General features: G+C 44.2%; 1 protein-coding gene and 2 pseudogenes across 1 annotated transcript; 2 read left to right on the top strand and 1 right to left on the bottom strand.

The window, feature by feature from the left end:
- LOC135642897 (protein CCA1-like) overlaps positions 1-11,618 on the bottom strand; it is a 47,469-nt pseudogene extending 35,851 nt beyond the window's left edge.
- Positions 11,619-12,319: 701 nt separating this feature from the next.
- LOC135643064 (transmembrane 9 superfamily member 12-like) lies at positions 12,320-14,349 on the top strand (annotated as a pseudogene).
- A 4,343-nt stretch (positions 14,350-18,692) lies between these two features.
- Positions 18,693-19,163, top strand: LOC135642898 (brassinosteroid-responsive RING protein 1-like). The gene has a single exon (XM_065159377.1). The coding sequence runs from the start codon at positions 18,693-18,695 to the stop codon at positions 19,161-19,163; it is 471 nt and encodes a 156-aa protein (XP_065015449.1).
- The last annotated feature ends 6,117 nt before the right edge of the window (positions 19,164-25,280 follow it).

Genomic DNA, 25,280 nt, shown 5'->3' on the forward strand with positions numbered 1-25,280 from the left:
TTATAACTGCAAACTGTCTTCTGCAATTTTACGAACGAGTTTCAACATTTAGACGTAAAACTGCATTTAGACGTAAATCGGCTTTCCTCGCACAATCATCAGATTTCAGTTTACGTCTTGATTTCAACTGCATACTGCCTTCTGCGAGTATACAAACGAGTTTCAAAGTTCAGACGTAAATCTACGTTTAAGACGTAAATCTGCGTTTAGACGTAAATCTGCTTTTTGCAAATTACTTTTTGAGGTGTACAATAGCAGCACATTGTCTTTATACTTCTGCTCAAACTACGCTTATACGCAATCTGAGTTTAGACGCAATTTGCATTTAGACGCAAACTGCGTTTAGACGCTAACTGTGTTTAAAACGTAAACTGCACTTAATCATAAGTAATCTTAGAATCGGCTTTTGCATCAAAATAGTTTTTATCGAACGAACGCAGCTTTCGTTTTTAATCGCTGAAAGATTTCCGCTGCACTAATTCACCCCCCCCCCCCCCCCCCCCTCTTAGTGCTCTCGATCCTAACATAATGCAGGGCCTACACTACGGGATGGCGCTGATCAACCGGGTCCTGGACGTCGGGGGCCCGCTTGGTCGTCAAATGGACCTTGACGACGCCCTCAGGAAGGTGAACCTGAAGCTAAGGGCTGAGGGGGGTGCGGAGGCGGTTGCCGTGATCGAAGGGCGCGCCACGGCGCTGGAGGGGGAGGTGGCTCGTTTGAAGGCCGAGCTTGATGAAAGCCGGTTACACATCCATTCGTTAGATGATGAGCTACTATCCCTCTCCCAAGACATTGAGGCTGCCAAGGCGGCGGCCTAGGCCACTGAGGAGGTGCTCAAGGAGGAGCGTATGAGGTTGTCCGGAAGGGTGGAGGAGGCGGTCACTGGGTACAAGGCATCCGCAAGGTTCGAGCGCAGCTTGGTGAGGTTAGGTCGGGTCACATACGAGTACGGGTTCCGGGTGGCCTATGCTCATTTTCGGGTGAAGTTCCCGGACCTGGACCTGTAATCGGATCCATTTGCCGAGGACCCTATGGACCAGAATGTCAACATGTCGGCGAATGTGCCTTTTGATGATGGGTTGCCGACTCCTCCCTTGGGCTAGGGGCTGCTTCCCTTTGTTTTTGTTTTGTCTTTCCTTCCCTCTCTTTTTGTCCAGTCGGGCATGGGGTCGGGTCACCCGACCGGAATATGTACATACTTTGCAATCAAGAATCGACTTCATTTTGGGAATCCTGGCTTATTTTTCTCCTTTGACCATGTATGTGCTGGCTCTCCATACCTTTATGGTGTCCCGACCAACTCCTCCCCCTTCAAGGGTAGAATTTCTTTAGGTTCGTGACATTCCACGTCCTCGGGAGGGGGTTCCCCTCCATTGTTTCGAGCTGGTAGGTGCCTTCCCACACCATGTCGTAGACTCAGTAGGGGCCTTCCCAATTGGGTGCAAGTTTTCCCCTTGCTTGGGCCGGATCGCTCACTTCTACTTTTCGGAGGATGAGGTCCCTGACTTGAATAGGCCGCGGGCGGACCCTCCGGTTGTATATCCAAGCAGTCGCTTTCTTGTATGTCAGGGTGTGCAGGTGTGCCTCAGCTCTTCTCTCCTCGAGGAGGTTCAGGTTGGCCCGTAGTCCCTCCTCTAAGTGCCTTCGCTCATAGTGGGAGGTGCGCAAGGTCGGGAATACCATCTCGAGCGGAAGAACGACTTCAGTCCTGCACGCTAGGCTGAACAGGGACTCTCCCGAGGCGGCTTTGAGGGTTGTTCGCATCGCCCATAGAACGCTGGGGAGCTCGTCCACCTAGGCCCTGCACGCGCTTGAGATTCTCTTCTTGAGGCCCTCAATTATTGCTCGGTTCATCACCTCGGTCTGACCGTTGGTCTAGGGGTATGCAACCAAGCTGAACTTCAACTGAATTCTATAGGACTGGCAATATGCCATGAACTTACTATTGTTGAACTGGGTCCCATTGTCGACGATGATAGCCCTCGGGATCCTGAATCGGGTGATGATGTTCCTCCATGTGAAGTTCTGAACATGCCTCTCGTTGATGGAGGCCAACGATTCAGCCTCGACCCACTTTATGAAATAGTCGACCCCGACTATGAGGAAACATCGTTGACCCGATGCCAGAGGGAAAGGCCCAAGGAGATCGAGCTCCCATTGGGCAAAGGGGCAAGCCACATCAATGGGGGTTAGGGGGACTGTCAACTGGTGTGGCAGTCGGGCATGCCGCTGGCACTACGGGCACTGCCTTGTGTACGTCATGGCATCCTGGCGCATGGTCAGCCAGTAGTACCCCTGCCGAAGGGTCTTGAAGGCCAAGGTCCACCACCCGACATGCTCCCTACATATTCCCACATGGAGCTCGGCGAGGATGGCTTCAACCTCCGACGGCGTGAGGCAGCGCAGGAGGGGTTGAGCGAATGCCCTTCAGTACAATCTTCCACCGATGACGCAATACTATGCTTGAGCTTGCCTCAGCCATCTTGCAGCCATGGGATCGTTGGGCTCTTTCCCACCCGCCTTGAAGCGGAGGATCTCTTCTATCCAATTCGGAGGTAGATTTGTTTCAGCGACCTCGTGAGTCGGTATTGTCGGGTCCACCATGGACTCAGTGGCCGGGACCGACTCAGGGGTGCAGGTGGAGGCTGATTTGGCCAAAACGTTGGCCCGCTTGTTCTGCGCCTGAGGTATTCTTGTGACTGAAAAGTGGTCGAAACAGTGGGCTAGCCGCTTTACCTCCATTAGGTATGATATCATCGTGGGGTCTCGGGCTTCGTAGCTCCCGTTGATGTGTCCCGTCACCAGTTGGGAGTCACTAAAGACTTCAAGATCGCCCACATGTAACTCCAGAGCGAGACACATACCGTGGAGTAGTGCCTCGTACTCAATTTCGTTATTGGTGGCCCAGAACTTTAATTGGAGAGACCTTTCATAGGTCTCTCCCGACCAACTTCTGAGGACGAACCCGACCTCGGCCCCCTCGGAAGTGGAAGAGCCATCTACATGCAACGTCCACGCGCCCTGGCCAATTTGCCGCCCTGCAGCCTGATCCTCAGGCATCAACTCGAAAATGAAATCGACTAGCACTTGAGCTTTAATGGCGGTCCTGGGGGAGTACTGGATATCGAATTTGCTGAGCTCGACCGACCACCATAGCATGTGACCCGATGTGTCGAAGTTGGATAGGGTCTACCGCAGCGGTTGGTCAGTGACTACTTTGATTGTATGAGCCTGAAAGTAGGGTCGTAACTTCCGGGCTGTCAGGATAAGGGCGAGAGCCAGCCTTTCGATCAGGGGGTATTATATTTCGGGCCCTCCGAGGACATGGCTGACGTAATGCATTAGCTGTTGCATCGGTGGTACCTCCCGAACTAGCACTGAACTGACAGCTTGTGGTGAGGCCACTAGGTAGAGGCCGAGGGTCTCGCCCAGTTTAGATAAGGTGAGTCGGGGCAAGCGGACGAGACATTCCTTCAACTTCTCGAAGGCCTCTTCGCATTCCAAGGTCCAAGTGAAACTGCTGGCCTATCGCAGAACTCGAAAGAAAGGGAAGCTCTTATCGCTCAAGCGTGACACGAACCTACTGAGCGTAGCCAGCCTCCCGGCAATTCGCTGCACTTCTTTGGCCGAGCGGGAGAAGTGCATCTTAGTGATGGCACGAACTTTCTCTGGGTTGGCATCAATTCCTCGTCGGTGAATGATGAAGCCAAGGAACTTTCCCGAGTTGACCCCGAAGATGCACTTTGCTAGTTTCAGATGCAAGTTGAACTGTCTGAGGATTTGGAATGTTTCCACTAGGTCGGCCAAGTGTGTACCTGCGACCTTGCTTTTTACAATCATGTTATCTATGTACACCTTCGTGTTTCTTCCGAGCTAGTATTTAAAAAGCTTGTCGACCATCCTTTAGAAGGTTGCGCGGCGTTCTTCAGGCCAAAAGGCATTACTTTGTAACAATACGCCCCCTGGTTGGTGACGAAGGCAGTATCTTCTTGGTCTTGGGCCACCATCCGGATTTCGTTGTAGCCAGAGAACGTGTCCAAGAACGTAAGGCGTTCATGACCGGCGGTGGCATCGACCAACTGGTCTATCCTGGGGAGCGGATAGCAATCTTTGGGGCACGCTCGATTGAGATCGGTATAATCAATACACATTCTCCAACTTCCATTAGGCTTTTTGACGAGGACTACATTAGATAACCACTAGGGGTACTTAACATCAGCGATGAACCTGGCCTTTATAAGGCGATCGACCTCGTCTTGAATCACCCTCTACCAGTTGGGGGCAAACCTTTGAAGCTTTTGCCTTACCGGTTGCGCCCCAGGGTCAACGTTGAGCTGGTGTTGCGCCACCTTCGAGTCAATCCCAGGCATCTCTTCGAGGAACCACACAAATAGGTCGACGTTCTCCCTTAGGAAATCCACAAGGTGGAGCTGGTCTGCTTCGGGGAGCGAAGTCCTGACTCTAACGGTTTGGTCGAGTTGGCCCCGCTTCAAGGGCACCTTGATAAGCGGTTTTGGGGGCTCCAACGTCACTTGCGGTATAGGTGCCTCGCGAAGGTCGGGAACCGGGGTTGGGAGAAGCATTGGCGGGAGAGCAACTACGGTGAGGTAGCATCGCCTCGACTCCCTTGGGTCCCTCCAAGCCTCCCTAATCCCTGCCGAGGTTGGGAACATGATGGTTCTATGATAGGTGGAGACCATCGCTTGGATCCTATTGAGGGTCGGGCAACCGAGGATGATATTATAGGCCGATGGTAGGTCGACCACCATGAAGGTGGTCATTACTATTTGTTAGGATCAAGAGCACTAAGAGGGGGTGCGAATTAGTGCAGCGAAAAACTTTCGACGATTAAAACTACATTCATATGATGAAATTATTTCCGACGTAAAACTGTTTTCAGAAACTTAACTTGAAAGCGAGTTCGTAAAGGAGTGCAGTAAAAGTAATAAGGAAGTAAAGCACATATGAAGGTTTGCAGTAAGGTAAGCAGCAAGAAGAAACGCAAACCAAAGAGCACCGCAATTTTAGAGTGGTTCGGTCAATCTTGTCCTACATCCACTTTTGGCTTCCTCCTCTGATGAGGTCACTGACGTCCACTAGAGGCCTTCCTTCAATAAGCGAAGGCCAACCACCCTTTTACAGTTTCACTCCTTTTGACGGGCTTAGGAGACAACCCTTACAGAATTTTCACTCCTCTCTTGAATGATTGAAACTTGGAAGAAAAGAGGGAGGAGAACTTTTAGCTTATACAACACTTTTGAGCTCTAAAAATCACAGAGTAAGATTGGATTTTTGGTGCCTTTTGGTTGCCCTTTCATGTAGGAAAGGGTGGGGTTTATATAGGCCCAAACTGATTTGAATTTAGAGCTCAAATGTATCATCTCTCGGATTTCCGGGGTCCTAGCGATACTACCGCCATAACTGGGTGGTACTACCTCTCGGAGATCGAGCTTAGGCGGTACCACTGCCCAGTCTCATTCGAAGACTGAGTTCAGGCGGTATCACCGCCTGACAGGGGCGGTACCACCGCCAAGTCTCGCTCGGAGACTAAGCCTAGGCGGTACCACCGCCTGACCTGGGCGGTTGCACCTCTCAGCTTTCCTGAGCTCCTAGGCGGTGCCACCGCCGGCCAGGAAATCTGGGTCTGAATGGACTGATCCATTCGGCCCAATTTGGGTCTGTCAAGGGCCCAATTGCCCCCAGATTAAGTTAATGGGATCACATCCCATTCCTAGCTTAATCTACATGCTAACTATGATATTTCTTAAGACATTTACTGTAACTTGCTCTAGTGCGTCAATCGCTTCTTCCAACGAGCTTCCAACGAACTTCCGACGAACATCCGACGAACCCTCAGCGATGCTCCAACAGACTTCCGGCAAACTCCTAGACTTGCGACGATCCACTTGGCGAGTTCCGACGAGCTTCTTTAGCAAGCTCTTGGACTTCTTGGATTTGTTCCCATAGAACCTCCGACGACCGTCCGGACTTCTGTCGAACTCTCGAATCCCCAACGTGATCATGGTCTTGATTTCGGTGTAACTCCTGCTGTATGTCTTACTTCAATCGTAGTTAATCCTGCACATGTAAAACAAACTTCGATATAGACAATTAATACTAAGCATTAATCAAGTTGTCCGGCATGTCATTGGTCCCTCGACGCTTCGTCCGATTCTTCGGTGTATCATCCTCTCCTACAGCCTATTACCCAATCAGCCAATTGACTCCGTAACTCTGATATCCTTGGTGCAATACCCGCTCTTCTTGGCCTGATGCCCGAGTCAATGGTTCGAAGCCTTCTATCGATACGTCGACCGATCCATTGGCCTGACGTCCAATCTTCTGACATGTTCCTCCGGCCAAACATGATTTTTCCTGCTTTAATTATCTCATCCTGATCGAAGCATCCTGCATCACTCAAAATGTAGATTAAAACATAAACACAATTATCAATTGGTTGTCATCATCAAAATACGAGATTCAACACTATTTTCGCCCTTGGTTCCTCCCCGAGAGTGACGGGGAGCACTATGGTTCTGAGCGGGGAGATGGAGTCTCCGATGAACCCTGTAAGAGCTAACATCGCAGGGGTAAGATTTTCCTGGGTCAAATCGAGCCTCCCGAAGGCGTCGAAGTAGAGGACGTCGGTGGAACTCCTCGTATCAACCATCACCCTCTTGACTCGGGCGTTGGCAATTTGGACGGAGATCACCAAAGCGTCGTCATGGTGGGAGCGCTCGACCTCTCCCGCCCCAAAGGTAATTGTAGACTCGTGCTCAGGCCGGGGATGCTTCTCCACCGTGCTGCGTATGTAGGCCTTTCTTACTATCGTGCTAGTGTCGTCGACTACCGGCCCGCTGGAGATGACATCGATCTGTCTCTCGGGGGGCCCTCTGGGGCATGGAGTCTCCTCCTGGGACTTGAGATAGCGTCTGAGGTGGCCTCTCCAAATAAGTGCTTCCATCTAGTTCCGGAGGTCATGGTAGTCCTCCGTGTCGTGGCCGTGGTCCCAGTGGAACCGATAGTATTTAGATTGGCCTCTATGGGCAGCCTTAATAGGGCGAGGCTGCTGCAGGAGACCCATCTCTTTGATCTAGAGGAAGATCTCAGTGCGGGATGCGTTTAGGGGGAGAGGTGGGGTTCTTGGGAGTAGTAACTCTTGTCGGTTGGGCCCTCGGCGGGAAGATGTCGGGACTGCCGAGGCCATTCCTCGAGACAGCTCCATCCTCGGCTTCTTGCCTTCCACGCGCCTCCCTGCCACTAAAGCCTCGGCGGCAACATACAAGTTGGCGCGTTGGAGCATCTCGGAGATGGTCGCCAGCGATTTCTTGATCAGCGACCAAAAGAACCTTGAAGGCTTCAAACACATCAGAAAAGCCTGCAAGATTAGAGAAGGATGAGCATCCAGGAAACTCCGGATGTCGACGGCGAACCGTGCCACAAACTGAGAGAGTGACTCGTCCTCGCGCTGGGACAGTGCGAGCAAGGTGGCCATAGTGGGTTGGGTCGCGCCCTAGCGAGGAAATTTTGCTCAAATTCCTCGGCCAGCTAGTCGAAGGACGAGACCGAAGCTTGGCGTAGCTGACTAAACCACGTCCGTGCCGACCCCCTTAGAGTGGTTGGAAATGCTTGGCACATCAGTGCATCGGAGGCGCCATAGAGGGCCATCTGGGCCCGAAATACAGAGACGCCATGGGATCGGAGCCTCCATCATATGTTTCCAATATTGGGAACCTAAAGTTGAGGGGCACTGGTTTATCTAGTACTTCCTGGGTAAAAGGGGACCCGTCCGAGGCACACTCGCCGGTCTCATTATGCAACCTCCGAAGCTCGCGCTGGAAAGCATCCAGGCGCTAGTTAACCCATGATAGCTGGGCTCTAAGCGAGTCGTCCGTCGAGTCAGATGATATGATATCGATCTCCAGGTGAGATAACATGGCTTGGCAAGGGGCAAGTGCATTTTGCTTGGAAGGACCGCTCGGGTCCATCGCTCGCCCACAGGCCTCTCTGATCTCGAGTCGTTCCCTAGTCGGGGGTTGTCGGGCTGGATCGGTCGGGGGGGGTTGCTAGCTACTCAATTTAGGGAATGACCGGGGTGAGCATCTGCATCATGCCCGCCATGGTCTATACTTGCTTGGCTAAGGAACGCCTCGGGCATCACAGCCGGGCCCCTCGGGGCAAGCCCCGAGGGCGATAGTCCCGGGTCATTGAACAGACGCCAGTAACGATTAGGCGTTGAAGTCGTTATCCTTCCATCCATAGGGGCAGAGAGGGCCTATCCTTCTGGCTCGACGGAAGGGAGGTCGGTCGGGAGCTCCCTCCCAGGGCGAGTTCGTGCCAGCTATTCCTACGACATGGGCTCTCCTTTTAGAACCAAAATGTTAGTGAACAAACATACCGTGACTGACGAGTCAGCACGGCTAGGCTCACCTGCCGACATTGGGAACCTCTGGTGGAACTATTGAGTTGATGGAGTGGTTGCGCCCTTCAAACACGTCGGGTGCCGGTTGAGGTGGCAAGGTCTGCTTGAGCCTCGTTACGGGTGGACACTCCAAGGTCGATCGATACGAGCATTGTTTGTGGGAAGGCGCGCCCTCTCTTCCCCTTGGATTGTTGGAGTTCCTCCTTCTGATGTGGAAGCCTCCTGGAGATGAGAGGTGCAGGCTAACACTCGACGGGTCTGACTCATTAGGTCACCCTCCCCTACGTACCGAGCGCCGTCTGTGGGAAGAAGGCATTCGTGGCTTGGTGGCGACCGCCTCCCTGCAAAAATGTCCTCGTCGGATAACTCCCAACTTTAGCCCCTCCGATGAGCAAGTTAAATTCGTCCCGAATCTTTCCTCCCTTCTTTCTCCTCCCCTTGTCCGGTCGGGCCCGGGGGTATTTATACCTGAGTGCGGGAATTGGTCGAGCCCGAGTCTAGCATGGCTATTGACTCTGGGGGCGGAAGAACCTCTCTGACGAGATGGCATCTTCGGGGGTGCTTAAGCGTCGTCAGACGACACTGCCCTAATAGCAAACGGCATCTCCCCTAGCTCTTGGGGTGTTCAGGCCGCATAGTAACACTGTTGGAGTTTTAACGTGGCGTGCACCCCGTAGTTATGGAGGTGTACGATGATGCGTCACATAGGGCCAAAATACGTCCTATCACTCAAGAGCTTCCTTTTCAAGCTGTAATTTGACTTGTTTTAAGGCATATACAGTATGATTTTCAAACTCTGGAGCCAATTATTAGGACTCTGATTATAAAGAACTAGCTATCTAGTTACGTTGATTTGAAATTACCAACCCCCGCATCGGCTGATATTCATGCATTTCCATTTTTTAGGTCCAATAATTGTGCAGAAGTTTTCAATTGTGGTGATAAGATAATATTAGAAGATTGTTGTGTTACCAAATTAACATCACAACACTTACTTCATGATAGAATCTAGTATTCTTTGAGCATAATCGTCTACTTTCACATAGTACACCATTGGTTGCCCCCTTCACTACTCACTAGCTGACTTCAATTCATTAAAACTTTTTTCATAGTGATTGAATGCTAAATTGAATGGGAAAAAACAACTGAGCTATTGTATTCCTCCTAGTCTTAGCTCAAATTATTTAAGGATTTACATGGCCTTGTGGTAACTTGATCTATCACTTGATTTCTGATTGCAAACATAAATCTCAATTTGGCCGTGAAATTAAGATGGATTTCAGATGGTTGAAAGAACTCCAAGTTGTTGGGCATAATTTTACTAGGTTGATGCATAATGCATCGCCATAGCTGAACATTCTTCTAGTATTACCCTCTTTGGCAGCCTAATCTTGCTGCTTCAATTACACAAGCAAGAGGTTCCCCTAGCCTTCAGAATGAAACCTTTTTCTTGTCTATTACTACATCTCTCCCAGAATTTCACCTTTGCAAATCCATATACTATCATATTGTTACTAGATGAAAATATTTTTAGAAGCATCACGCCCCCTATGACAAAGATAAAAATTGCATTGAGGATAATGTTTCTTACTCTGATAGGATATGTCAAATTAATGACACAGTTAATTAAGAAGATAAATAGACTATGACATCCCAATGACTGCATAGAAGATGGATATTATTGAGTGAATTGTATAGAAATACTTCTGCACATGATGGATGTTTCGGTAGTGATAATCTAAAAATATTTCTGCAAAAAACCATTTGTGTCCTTACTCCAGCACTACGATGATATGCCATGGTCATACTTGCATTTGAAAGCCAATAAACCTTCATTATCCACTCTGCAAGTTGTTATGACAGATATTTACTAATATTGGTTCAAGTTAGAATTATTTTTTTGGGACTATGTTACACTCGTGTATGTATGTATTGCCAACAACTACTCCGAATCAACAAAGCTAACCTCAATAAAACATTAAAAGGAAATCCAATAAGTTGATTCAAGCATCAAGCACATAGAGTTGGTAGAGCTCCATACCTGGATTTCTACAAACAAAAGAAAACTGACCTTGGTGAAGAACTTTTGTGCATGGCTTCTAATTTGCACGGCCGTCTTAGTATCAATATGCTCTGTCACAAGCATAATAAACTAAGAAGATGAGAAGTATGGTTAACATAAGTGTAACTCTATTATGTTCCGACAAATCAATACTCCATGCTTCTATCAAGTATCAAACAATTCCAGTACATTGTATCACTCATGCTTCAAACTAAGTCTTTAAGGGGGAGAAGTATGTATCCAACTGACAGAGCACAATTGACCGGGGTAAAGTTGAATCACGAGTTGACTTTGATCAACAAACCTTCAATGCGCTGCCAGTCCCTGCCGTAGAGCTTCAGCGCTTCGAGAAAGCGGCTGTGCTCCTCCTCAGTCCACCTCTCCCTTTGCTTTGTAATGGTATAAGGCTTCCTTGTCTACATCGGAACGAACCCTCGTAAGCATCCAGCTAACAAGAAACAAAAGGTAATGAAGAAGAGGCATCGGCAGTCCCCTGGACCTTCACGACGACCAGCTCTTCTCCGGAAGAACTCCCTTCCATGCTCTAATCTCAAACCCAAGAAGCCGAGGGCAGAAAAAGGGGCACGACGTGGATCAGCTGGACTTCAAGTCATCCACGAAAAGCAAGACTCCTCCTTCCATGTCTCCGACCAGACGCTCAATTTGGCGCAAGAAGTACCTCATCACTCGCCATGACCTGCATCGCCATCAAGTATCAAGAACCCACCAAATCACGGATCGGTTCCATCAAGCCTTTGCCCACCAGACAGCAAGCAAGGAATCGTCATCACCTGAGAGATCGAAGACGGGAACCCTGGAGACCGGAACCCACCTCAGGCGACCGCCATGAGGCATCACCAACGCCGGCAATGCATCTTCGCACTGACTCTCCTACATCTCAAATCCGGATCCGACACGAATCTTAATGGAGACGAACGGGTGGAGACGGGAACGAGAGAGAGAAAGAGGGAAAGAAGTCTTGGCTCGCTTCCTCGAAGTTCCGACGGCAACGGCGAGCAGGAAAGGAGAGTGGCGGGAGGGGCCGGTGGCCGTCTCCCTTTCTCGACGAAGGGACGAGAAACCTCGGCCACGAACTTTTTCCGGTGGCGGGCTCCCTTTCTCGAGCCGAGAAAGCCTTGGACCCTCCGGAGAAATAACAATAATAACAATAAAATTAATATTAAGAAAACAAAGAAGCAGGACGATGCCACGTGGCGCATCCTGCTGTTGGCATGCTAAGTCGGGTGCGTTTTTCGTCCACAAAAGCAAGACCTTACAATTCGAACCAATGCTTTCCTGAGAACTGTGTGTACTGTTTTATGAGGGATGAGATCATACGTTGCTTCCGCCACGTGGAGTCATCACGATGGCTTATGCATTGGCGACGTAGGGAGGATGACGTGTAAAGGTGGCCCGGAGGACGAGGCGGTCGCATGGAGCCGACGAGCGAGGAGGACAAAATGCACGTGATGATCACGTGGGAGTGTGTGGACGTCGGTCGTTGGGGAGCAGCGTTTCTATCATTAGAGGAACAACTCCGATGAACCCCGCAAAAGAAATCTGTCCCCGAGTGTGATTTGCTCGACGGTGTGGGGCGTGTACTTCCCAAGTTGAAGATGGATATGGTCCATCTCACTTCTATTAATCTCAACCGTTGGATTAAGGAAAGGGTCCACCAACGGGGACTGGTCCAAGTCCCATATATGCTTACACTCTGAACGGCTGGATGCGCCCCCAATGACTCCAATGAGCGGTCCAGATGAAGCTATCAAGATTAGTGCCGCACTAATATCTAACTGTCTTGGGTCAACTCGGACGTGGTTCGTCCCTCGACGGTTTTGCGTCGCGAGCTCTCGAGAACAATGGAGATCCGTTGGAAGCGCTTCTTCGCCTTCTTCCTCTCTCCCTGCAGATCTCCTCTCCCCATTGGCCCAATTCGATTGGTAAAGCTCTTCTTTATCCCCAGATCCTTTCACTTCGCTCGGTGCTAATCCAGGGATTTCAGGGTTTTTCTGTTCAACAACCTCGTAAGATATGCCTGGAATGATCTCCTTGGTTGTTTCCTATTCCTTTTGATGCGAAGCAAGTCATGATAATGTTCGGCTTTGTGTTCTATTGCCCATTTGTTTTGGATTTGTATTGTGTGGATTAGATTGGCAACGTCTTCATGCCTCAATGGGTGTTTGAACCCGCTGATCCGTTGCGTGAACAGAAAAAATCGCATCTTTGAATTTGATCGCAGGTTACTGCAAAAAAGATCGAGATTGAAAGGATCTCACTGATTGGTGCGCCTCGATGGCTCCAAATTCCATCTTTTTGAGGTCTTCCATCTTCATCCTTGCTTTCTTGATTGTGATCCTAAATTTGGGGCTGAGCAACGCGTTTTACCTGCCGGGGAGTTATTTGCATACGTATTCTTAAGGTGAAATGATATCGTTTAAAGTGAATTCTCTCACCTCGTTCTACAGCCTTCCCTACTGCCAACCGCAGGGAGGGATCAAGAAGAGTGCGGAGAATTTGGGCGAGCTTCTCATGGGGGATTAGATTGATAACTCCCCTTACCAACTACATGTCAACGCCAATGAATCCTTTTACCTCTGCACCACAAGCCCGTTGAATGAACGTGAGGTGAAGCTCCTGAAGCAGAGGACGCACAATCTGTATCAGGCGAACATGATTTTTGACAACCTTCATGTTAGGAGATTCACTGAACAGAATGGGGTCACCTTTCAATGGACAGGGTTTCCTATTGGCTACACTCCGGCTGGTAGTTCTGAATATTATATCATCAATCACTTGAAGTTTAAGGTCTTGGTCCATGAGTATGAAGGGAACCGTGCAGAGATAATTAGCACAGGGGTAGAAGGGATGGAAGATCTCAGAGACTGAAATGAAGAAGATGTCCAGGTATGAGATTGTTGGGTTTGACGTTTTTCCATGCAGTGTGAAGAGAGATACAACTGCTATGTCAAAGCTTAGCATGTATGATAAAGTTGATCCGGTGGACTGCTCATTGGAGCTTGACAAGTCCCAAGCAATTCAGGAACAAGGGAAGATCTCATTCACCTATGAAGTCGTATTTGTGAAAAGTGATGTCAGATGGCCCTCGAGGTGGGATGCATATCTCAGGACGGAGGGTGACAAGTTTCACTGGTTCTCAATTATGAACTCTTTGATGGCTATATTCTTTCCGGCTGGAATACTCTTTGCAATATTCTTGAGGACTGTGAGGAGGGACCTTACTAGATATGAGGAACTGGATGAAGAGTCTCAAGCTCAAATGACTGAGTAGCTATCAGGCTGGAAACTTGTCGTGGGGTGATGTTTTTAGGGAGCCAACATGCTTGAAGCTACTTTGTGTCATGGTTGGTGATGGAGTGCAAATTACACGTATTGCAGCCGTGATGATTGTATTCGCTGCTCTTGGCTTCATGTCCCCTGCGTCGCAGGGCATGCTGTTGACGGGGATGATCATTCTCTATCTCTTCCTTGGGATTTCTGCGGGATATGTTGGTGTTAGGCCATGGAGGGCCATAAAAGGTGGTTCAGAAGGGTGGAGATCAGTTTCGTGGTCGATTTGAAACTCATCGGAATTGTCCTAAAGGCCTGCTGCTTCAACGTATCTTCCTAGGATGAGTTTTATTGAGCTGCATTTGATCATTTGCTTTTCTTTATCTTTCATTTCACTATGCCACCTCCAAGACATGAACTTTTAAGCTTTATTTGGATGGCGAAGGTCCTAGATTTTCTTTCTTTATCTTATTTATGTATCTCATTCAGTATGTTTCTCATTCAATATTTCTTTCTTTATCTTATTTATGTTTCTTTCTTACTGAATCTTGGAGTAAGGTTCTCAGTTCAGCATCATTTGGTTCTCAGTTCGGAATTAGGTTTTTTACTCATATATCATTTGGTTATCAATGTTTGTTGCGATTATTGTGGTAGTTATTAATTATGTGGACACATTTCTTGCGCTTCAATTTGGTTCGAGGCTTAATCGTCTCAGTTTAAATTGTTTTTGCTCAATTAGATGTTTCTTCCAGATTTGTATGCAGAGTTAACTGATTTATGTCAGCTATGTTCTTGTCTATTTGAAGGTCATTATTAGATATTTATCACTGCTACTCGTGTTGTCTGCTATTTAAAGTTGTAATAAATGGATGGAGGACATTTTTGCATAGTTACTTCGATCATGGAGTTCTTTAATTTGTACAACTAGAGATATAGGTAAACCATTTAATTTGTTTCAGAACATGTAAGGAGTTTGAATTCTTCTATTCAAGGTTTGTTTTACCGGTCCATATTGATGTATCAATCTGTACGATATGCATCACTCTGTATCGATGTACTATGTGTCAGTACGGTGGGACGTATCGACAACACATAAAAATAGTCAAAAATAATTTTAAAAATTCTTGAAGAATAAAAATTAGATTAGGTTTTTAAGTTAAAAATAAATATAAATTTAGTATAATTTAGCAAAGATAATTAGGAAAGAATAGTATCATATATCTTTTTAAGGTTCTAAGGAGTAGCTTTGTGATACGTTTTGGACCATTCTTTTGTTGATATTGAATTATCAAAAAAGAAATGATTTGAGTTGCTAGATTATTTATTAAATAATTTAAACTTTAAGATTCAAATGAATTAAGTAATTGATCGATAGATATACTTGATTTTACCACTAAAAAGAATAATGGAACTGAATAGACAGTGGATTAAGGTTCTCAATCCTATGTATTTGTATATCAATTTAACATGTTTGTCAAACTCAATCCTGAAATTGATCTCATGACATAGTATACGGATACACCATATGTCATTGGTATATCAATATGGTGATGATCGTAGTTTGATTGTCGTGAACCACATGTCTGAGGTAACCCTTGAGATAAGTATGATTGTGGCATATATTAGTGCAGAGCATGCAGAATGTTGAAACTTCTACTTTCACCAATGATCTATTATTCCATATCATAAGATTGATCATTGTACTACTGTTCAAAGAATAATGACCAACTATCATATCGAGCACCATGATTTAAATCTTGAGTAGCATACATAAAATATTATTCTTCGATCCATGCACTACACTCAAACTATGTAGATGGGACCATTGATGCCTCGACATCATTATTGTCGCTTGAGGCACTGTTGTCTACGTTGTTGTCATGTCTCCAAACCAAATGGGTTGTTGAATACGATTGAGAAATTGTCTACATACCTTTGATAAGAAAGTTCTTCTTCTAACTCAGGTGTTATTCCTCTATAATTAGCCCCCTAAACTTGATCCAATCCATAAATCATAGTTTTGTGAATTTCAAGAAAATACAAATGAGAGAACGAGAGAAATATGAGAGAGGAAGTGATTGAGACAGTAGATTAGTTAGAGAGAGTGAATGGGGAGAGAATGTGAGGGTAGAAAGGGTTTGAACCATTTGAGTTCAACAAATTTTAGTCATTGATTGGTATCAATCGAAATCCGATCGGTATAGGTTGGTAACAATCGGATTTCGATCGTTTCGACTAGTACAAACCTCATATTGGGCGAAACGGGATCTCCTATTATGAATTGCATGGTACAAGGCGATCCGCATGTTGATCCCCCGTGGGGGTACAAGTCGGCATGATGAACCATGCTTCCATTATTGTGGGTCGCACCAATTCACTTGGTCCTCTTGTAATGTAGGATTGTTAGTATCCTAGCTCTTATATTGCTACATGGCTTTGTGCACTTTGAGGATGAGCATTTTGGTTTCTTGTCAACCAGTAAACACAATGCTAGATGTAAAAATCATCACAGACTCAGCTAAGCCTAAGAATTATACTTAATTTTTTTGCCTTTTATCTATTGGGGAAAAAATACTAGAGAGATACTTCAGAATGTTGTGAACTACCCATCATTTTCTTTTGAAAGATTGCATCTCAATTTGTTTCATTTTCCTTCAGTCATTTGAATCTTACGAACTCAGAGACTTTGATCAGGTTCTTATTGCTTGTGTGTGTTGGTTTGTATGCTGTTAAATATTTGAATTCTGATATCCTGCATCTCTAAGTCTTTAATTTTGGTAATATCTTGATGTCATTTCTTTTGGGATTCATGTGAGGTGATGTAGTCATTAAAAGTAGGATGTGGGTTATTGGATTGAGGAAGACCTCTGACGAGGGCATGGTATCATGACTTCTTCTCTGTCTATACTACACAATCATGGTATGTCACTTTGTACCCTTGGCTTTCACTCCAGTAAGAAAGTTGTGATATAAATTGCTTGCATTGCAGATATCATCAAATATATCCTTTAAGTTACTTGTAATTTTCCTAGATCACTTTGTGACCATTGATAGATTTAAATGCCTTTGGCAGGTTGAGGTTGATTTCTCAGGGGCTTCTATTGTGGACCCTATGTTCATGGGACATATCTTGGCCCGTGCTTTTCATCAAATTACTGATGAGGAGTCACATACAAATGCCTAACACATAGTAGGTGAAATCAAAAGTAATATGTTGCAAGGACAGGAATAGATGGATGGCCCATCTCGAAACAGAGTCCATGGAGGTCGAAGATAAGTGCAGCAACTCTAGTCCTTTTTTGTCCAGCTGCTGGAGAACAAAAGTGAGGGCCAGCTGAATAGGAGCGTGATCTTTTCTCTGGAACAAAGCAGTTTGTTTCTTAGCAGTGAAATGGAGCATCTGGTATGATTTACTTTTGACACAAATCTAACAAGTTCAGCTCCACAAATTACCTGAAAGCATTCAGGAACAGATGCTGGAATTGATGATTCACACAAGTATTATGTCTCTCTGATAAGAAATTAACCACTCGAGCAATTTTGTCTTTTTGAAAATAGGACTTGATACAGCTTAGAGCAGATGCCATGTTTTCCTGATGGGAAGGCACTCAGTCAAACAATACTTTTGTGCTTTGACAATATCGTTCTGACTAATTGAATTATTGCCTTAAGTCTGCAATAACAGGTGCAAAATCTGCTCCTTTTGTGGAAGAAGTGATTATATAATTCTTTGTGCTAATGCTAGTCTCTACCTAACATGTTTCTGTGGAAGAGGGATGGCAAGTTGTCAGCAGAAGAAAATCTAAATGGTAAGAATAAAGCGTTCTTTTATTTTCTTTGCCAAATTATGCAGACTTATAATAAGATTGTTGATGCTTGATCCTCCCAGCATTTAGCAGACAAGAGGTTTGTCATATTCATTGAAAAAATGGAACTCCCATCAGCTTAAGTCCTCAGAAATAAGGTGGTTCATAGCAGGACTCTTCATGGCTTGATGGGACCTTCCATGATGCGTTGCCGCAGAAGTGGGGAAAGCAAATGAAACCAAGGCAATAGAAAAGAGGTTCAATGCATGCATCTCGCTCCCTTTCTACTGCATAAATAGATTGATATTTGTGCTTTCATGTGAAGCAGTATTTTATCATGATCATCAAGATTTATAGGGTGTTAAAGACGCAACACATGTTCAAGGAAATTAATCATTGTGTTCCACCATGTTAATTTAGGTAGACTGACTTGTTTTTTTAATATATAAATATATATATTTAAGCATGGTATAAATATCTATTGGTCAACTAGTCAAACAATCTTACATATTTTACTTTTGACTTTCTCTTTGTGTAGAAGAATTGAACTACTGTTTTAAAGACACATCTCCATAATAAGTTAAACTTGACATTGACTAATTTCTACAATCATATGAGAAAGCTTATCACCATCCTCTTTGCTGGATGGTGCTATAAATTAAAGATTTAGTTAGTTGATTAAGATCTTAGGATTAAATCATGTGCTGTCTTTTATCCTTCAAGAATAATCTGATTAGTAGATGGCATAGCTGGGCTCTAAATTTTCTTCTTGATTTCACCAATGACACAACGTGGTGATGAGAATCTTATCAAATGGTGTTGACACATGATCGCTTTAGAAAAAGAAAATCTTGACAAAAATCCATGAAACTTTTGCACTCAAAGCTTGTCCTTCTCAGGGGAAGGCAGCTTTTGCTTCGTACACACAAAACAAAGAAGAAATAGAGGTTTCACATGGCATGTTCACCTCTCTCTCTCTCTCTCTCTCTCTCTCTCTCACGCACACCGAGACCCCACGTCTTGCCACCACCATTTATTTTCCTCGGTCGCACCGCATTTTCCTTCACCTCCGTCACCACCTCTCCTTCCTCTTCTTCGGCTGACTCCTCCATGGGTTTCCCCTCCGTCTGCTACACCGTCATCCTCCCTCGCCCCGTCGCCCTCGTCGTCCACCTCCTCGACCGCATCAAGCTTGCCGTTTCCATGGCCCTCTTCCACCTCGGCCTCATCTCCTCCTACGAAGACCACTTCCTCTACCCCCTGCCGCTGCCCGACTTCAACCCCCCCTCCCCCTCCTTTTCCCTTCCCCTCCCCGCCTCCGCCATCAAGACCGGTCTTCCCGTCGTCAGGTTCTCCAACCACAGGAAGACTAGGCTCCACCGGTGCGAGCCCGTCTGCGCCGTCTGCTTGGGCGCCTTGGAGGCCCGACACGAGGTCAGGCAGCTCGGCAACTGCTCCCATGCCTTCCACAGGGCCTGCATAGATAAGTGGGTGGACATCGGGCATGTCACCTGCCCACTGTGCAGAGCTCAGCTCCTCCCCAGTAGAAGGGAGGAGGAGTATGGAGTGGATGCTGATTGAATCTTACTGTTCTTGCTTTGACGAATAATAAGAGTTTTAGGTAAGAGACTTGGTGATACACTAACAAGTGGCTTCAACTCCTTTACTCTTGTATTATTTTCCTTGATCGAGTATTGGTGTACATCATTCGAAATGACAATAGAAAAAGCTCGTCTTCTCTGATCTGATTCCTTTGTTTCTTAAGGCAAATGTTGATGAATCAATAGGTTGGACAGACCTCGTGAGGTGTAGATGTCTGTGGAATAATTCAAAAACATATCAGTAATTCAAAAACATCTCAATCACTGCACTGTATATGGCATCTTCTTCCAAACTGGAGCAACAGGCACAGCTTCAACCCAGAAAAGCTTCCACTGGAACAACTTGCTATCTTAATGCTTGTCTAAGTTTCCTGTTCCAGAAGCTCTTTGCCTCTTTGTTCATCCTCCTGTTTTCTTTACCCTGTTTTGTTCTCATCATCTTATCCCTCAAGTCTTGATTTCGGCATCCATTTACTGTAGAGAACAAGAAAAAAAAAAAGAGGTACAAGGAAAACTCTGATGCTTGGGAGAAGTTCATGCAATTGGCATCTCCGCAACTTGCAGGGGAGGTTGGTGGATGGCATGCTTGAAAGGCAACATTTACCTTCAAGTCGTTCGACCAGCACTAGGGTCCAAAGCTGCCAGTCCCAGTCCTTGACTGGAACACATCCCTCCCTCCCTCTCTTTCAAAGACGGATTCGCCTTGATCTTATCTCCGTGTCACAACACCGGTGACAGCAGGTCCCAGCACCAGAGGTTGCACGCAAGTTGGAACAGCGAGACGAGTCTGTCCTGTTCCACGAAGCAGTCTTGTCAGAAAGGACTTGGGATTAATACACACCAAGAGTGGCACCTAATCATACATATATTTAATACATGTACGTATGTAATGGTGCCATCCTAGTGTGCTTTGACTTAATGAGCATAGTAGGCTCCCTCCAGCGTGACACAAAATCAATTGTTCAGGACAAAATGTCGTGGACCCATGTCGACTGCTGATGGGCCGCAAGCGTCAGAGGACGGTGATTGTGATTATGTTTAATCATGATTCGATTCGTTGAATCGGATTTAAATCCGAATCGAATTTAATTTATTGATTTCAAATCGAATCAAAAATCGATATAGGATAATTCGATTCTGATTTTTTTTATTCGGGAAATCGGAATAGCCAATTCGTAAAATTGACATTTTCGGTTTGAACTATCGGTTTTATAAATTTATTTATTTTTATTATTATTTAAAATTTAATTTATATATTGTATTTATATTTTCAAAATTTTAATTAAAAATAATAAAATTCTAGTTCTAAAATCAGCCCCCTTATTGGTTTGGTTATGGAATCATGACCAGAGCTAATTGTGGCTACCTATTCGCGCACATGAATTTAACTTAACGAAAACACTATTTTGAATGAGGAAGAAAGGGAGCAAGAAAAGAGAAAATAAAAGAAAAGCTAAATTTTCTTTTATTTTGAAGAGGAATATTTTATCAAAAAAAGAAAGGTTCAGATTCATGCCAATGCATGATATAAGAAATACCATTATAAACACCGAGCTCGGACGTTTCAGTTTACTTCAAGAAGAAAAGAGATTTGAGTTGAGTTATAGGATCGTATAAACGTATCGCTATTAAACATTTTAGACCCGTAACTGTTAATAGTATCAAAGTAATCTTAGTTTTATATAATAAGGAATCTAAAAATAGAAAGAAATTATGTCGGCATTTTGACCTTCAAGACGGTCAATTAAAATTTTAACTTCCTGATTGTTATTTTTGTATTTTTGAGGTGGTGTACATCATAAAGCAATTTATTTCAATTGAAGAACATATGGTTATGGATCACCGAAGCTGAGTGTGTATTATGCATCACAATCCAACCCAAAATTTTCAATCACTGAGTTACTCTACTACGACTTTAACATGAACTATAGAATATGCATCCAGTAACATACAACACGGTCTAAGTTAGTGTTTGAGGATAGAATAGGGTAGAACCCAACATTCAACGTAGACGGAACAAAATTCACGTATCCAAATTAGCCATTTCTTGGGAGGCAATAAATTATGGTGTCATGAATGTTGAATTTTAAATTTTGATGATGAAATTAATTGATAAGTTTATTGAACTCATATTTTTGAGATAAATGACGTAGAAAATACTTCGATCACGAATTTAGACCATCGAGAGTCTAACTATTGAGTAGGAGAGTCGGATATTGCATCGAGAAATTATCGTGTTGAAAATTGAACGTCGAGTCGAAGGATTAGTCGACGTATTTGGAGATCGGATTTTGTGTTATAGGTTTGGGTATCGTGCCAGAAGAATTAGATATTGTGTCGGAAGATTGAATATCGTAAAAAAGTCGACATGTCGGTGGAATGAACGTTATGTCAAGGAAAGGGTGATGTGCTGGAGGTTCGAACGAAGTATCGGAAGATCGAAAGACATGCCAAAATAGTGTACAATGTGGTGAAAGCTTTATAAATTTGTCAGATATATGGTTGATTTAACAAAGTCTTGATCGAGATCATTTGGATCAGAGTTGGTATTACGTAGAAACAATATTAACTTATTAAGAAAGTCATTGGACTTAAAGTTGGGTTGAATTGGGTCAGTTAAAAGGTCAAATCGATAACCTAAAGCAGGCTTATGTGATCGTACCAGTAAGCCCATGTAGTAGTATTGTCTAAATCAATCAACAAGCACTATTTATGCTTGTCAGCCTTTCCAACGGTGGTATCGCTTATGACAACAATAGTATCATCTAAAGCAATGATAGTACCTTCCAGAATTTAAATTTTGTAATGGTAGAATCGTTGTAATCTCAAAATTTTTGGGGATTTAAAATTTTGGCTCCATTTTCAAACCTTTTAAGGCCTATAAATACCTCACTTAAGCTTGATTGATGGAGCATTTATTTTTTAGTTTGTGAAGTGTTGTAGCTCTCTCTTTGAGCATTATTTGAGTCTCTTCCTTTCTCTTGAATTTGGTTGTGATACTAAGATGTAAAAGGTGAGAAATCTCTTATAAAAGAGTGAGTGTAGAGGTTCTCTTCTAAGCCTATAAAAAGGAGAAAAGTTATAACAAAAGTAAATGATCTTCACTCATTAGAAAGAAGATAGGCAGTGAAAGTCAGTAGCCTTGAGAGAAGAGGAATTGAGAGTGGACATAGGTCGGAAAGATCGAATCACTATAAATCGGTATGTATTCCTTCTCTTGTTTATGACTTTTGTTTGTGATTGCTTACTTATTATTATTTACTTATAAATCTTACTTGCACTCAATATTTAGTTAATTATATTTTTGATACATTTTTTTCGATCGAGCTTTAAAGTTAGTTAAATTTTCAATAGCATTAAGATCCTAACAATTAGTGTCAAAGCAAGGTTCTCTCAACACCCAAGAGAGATCTCTAATGACTTTTTTAGGTAATCAAGAGGGTAACTCCATCACTCCTCCTATGTTTAATAAGATGGACTTCACTTGTTGGAAAACTAAACTAAGAATTCTCTTGACTTATGTGGATTTTGATTTATGGAATGTTGTCATGGTTGGTTTTTAAAAATCTTCTAAATCAATGGATGAATAAGATGATTTTGAAAATAGAATATTTTTTTTAAATGCTAAAGCTATGAATATATTATTTTATATTTTAGATAAAAATAAGTTCAATCGAGTTTCTATTTGTAATGCTATACATGATATATGACATACACACACTCATGAAGATACAAGTAGAATAAAAGAATCTAAAATTAATCTTCTTCTTTATACTTATGAGTGATTTAAAATGAAGTCAAATGAATCTATTGGTGATATGTACATCCGTTTTATTGATGTTGTCAATAGATTAAAAGCTTTCGGTAAAAATTATAATAATATTAAATTAGTGAGTAGGATTTTAAGGTCTCTTCCTAAAAGTTAAGATCCAAAAGTAATAACTGTTGAATCTCGAATTTTGATGATGAAACTAATTGATAGTGTTTACGATTTGATCGTCTTTTTTAGTAACGCAGGAAGCTTCGACCAGGGAGAGAAAATTAAGGCAGGAAGAATCATGTTGAGCCAGAATAGAACATGTTAGAAGATTGGATGTCGAGCCGGAGGATCGGTTGACGTATCGGCAGAAGGCTTCGGACCATGGGATCGAGCATCGGGCCAAGAAGAGTGAAAATTACACCAAGAAAATCGGAGTTACGGAGGTCAACTGGCCGATTAGGCAATAAGCCGCAAAAGAGGATGATGCGCCGAAGAATAGGACGAAGTGTCGATGAACTAATGACATGCTAGATAACAACATAATTCAAGCTTTATAATAATTATGTAAGATGAAAGTAGGTTTTATTTGTGCAGGATTAACTACGATGGCGATCAAGGCATAAAGCAAACTAAAGTCCCGGAGTCAAAAATGAGATTTCACTGGGAGTTCAAGAGTTCATCAAAAGTCCAGACGTTCGTTGGAAGTTTTGCCAGAATTGACCAAGAAGTCCAGGAGCTTGTCGGGAGTCCGTTGGAATATTCTCGAGAGATTGTCGGAAGTTCACCAAAAGATCGCCGAAAGAAACCAAGACTAACCAGACCAAATTTACTTAGTGTATGCCTTAGAAATCGTAGTTAGCACATAACTGGGTTTGAAATTGGGCCAACCCAATTAGGGGCCAATTAGGCCCATATATGGACTATGTTGGGCCAAGAGAAAGGCCCAAATAGTGACCCAACAAGTGGCATCGTCGGTGGCACAGTTTCTGAGACTATGTCAGGCGGTGGTACCACCTAGTGGTAGTTTCAGGTGGTGGTACCGCTAGTCTGGGTGGTGGTATCGCTTAGACACAGTCTCCTAAGTGGTGGTACAACCAGACTAGGCGGTGGTATTGCCTAGTGTTAGTGCTACATGTTAGGATCAAGAGCACTAAGAGGGGGGGGGGGGGGGGGGTGTGAACTAGTGCAACGGAAAATTTTCGACGATTAAAACTGCATTCGTACGATAAGAGCGATTTCGGTAGAAAAGTCGATTCGTAAATCACTTTAACTTATGATCAAGCAAGATGCAGTTAAAGCGAATCTATAAAGGTAGTTTGCAGTTATGATGGAAATTAGAATGTAAGCGCAAACTGAAATATGATGTTCGTATAATAAAACTGATTTATGTCTAAACACCGATTCGAAAAATACTGAACTTTGAAACACGATCGTAAAAGCACAGAAGACAGTAAGCTATTGAGGAGGTTTGCAGTAAAGATAATATGCTCAAAGTAAATGCAAACCAGAGAGCACCACGATTTTAGAGTGGTTCGGTCAATCTTGACCTACATCCACTTCTGGCTTCCTCCACCGATGAGGTCACCGACGTGCAATAGAGGCCTTCCTTCAATAGGCGAAGGCCAACCACCCTTTTACAGTTTCACTCCTTTTGACGGGCTTAGGAGACAACCCTTACAGAATTTTCTCTCCTCTCTTGAAAGATCAGAACTTGGAAGAAAAGAGGGAGAAGAACTTCTAGACTTTACAATGTTAGGATCAAGAGCACTAAGAGGGGGGGGGGGGGTGAATTAGTGCAGCGAAAATCTTTCGATGATAAAAATGTTCGAACGATAAAAACGATTTCGGTGTGAAAGTCGATTCTAAGATTACTTTAACTTAAGATCAAGCGAGATGACGTTAAAGTCAATCTATGAAGGCAGTTTGCAGTTATGATGAAAACTAGCATACGAGCGCAAACTGAAATATGACGTTCGTACGAAGAAACTGATTTACGTCTAAATGCTGATTCATAAATCACTTGATTAGGTGAGATACAGCTTAAACAAGGATATTAAGGCAGTTTGCAGTTAAGATAGAAGTCAAAACGTAAACGCAAACTGAAATATGATGATCGTACAAAAAAAAAAAAAGATTTACGTCTAAACGTTGATTCGAAAAGTGCAAAGCTGAAACCCGATCGTATATACGCAGAAAGCAGTAAGCTTTAGAGGAGGTTTGCAGTAAAGATAAAATGCTCAAAGTAAATGCAAACCGAGATTTAGAGTGGTTCGGTCAATCTTGACCTACTCCACTTTTGGCTTCCTCCACCGACGAGGTCACCGACGTCAACTAGAG

Source organism: Musa acuminata, chromosome BXJ3-7 (assembly GCF_036884655.1).
Source record: "Musa acuminata AAA Group cultivar baxijiao chromosome BXJ3-7, Cavendish_Baxijiao_AAA, whole genome shotgun sequence".
In the NCBI taxonomy this organism is placed as follows: Eukaryota; Viridiplantae; Streptophyta; class Magnoliopsida; order Zingiberales; family Musaceae; genus Musa; species Musa acuminata.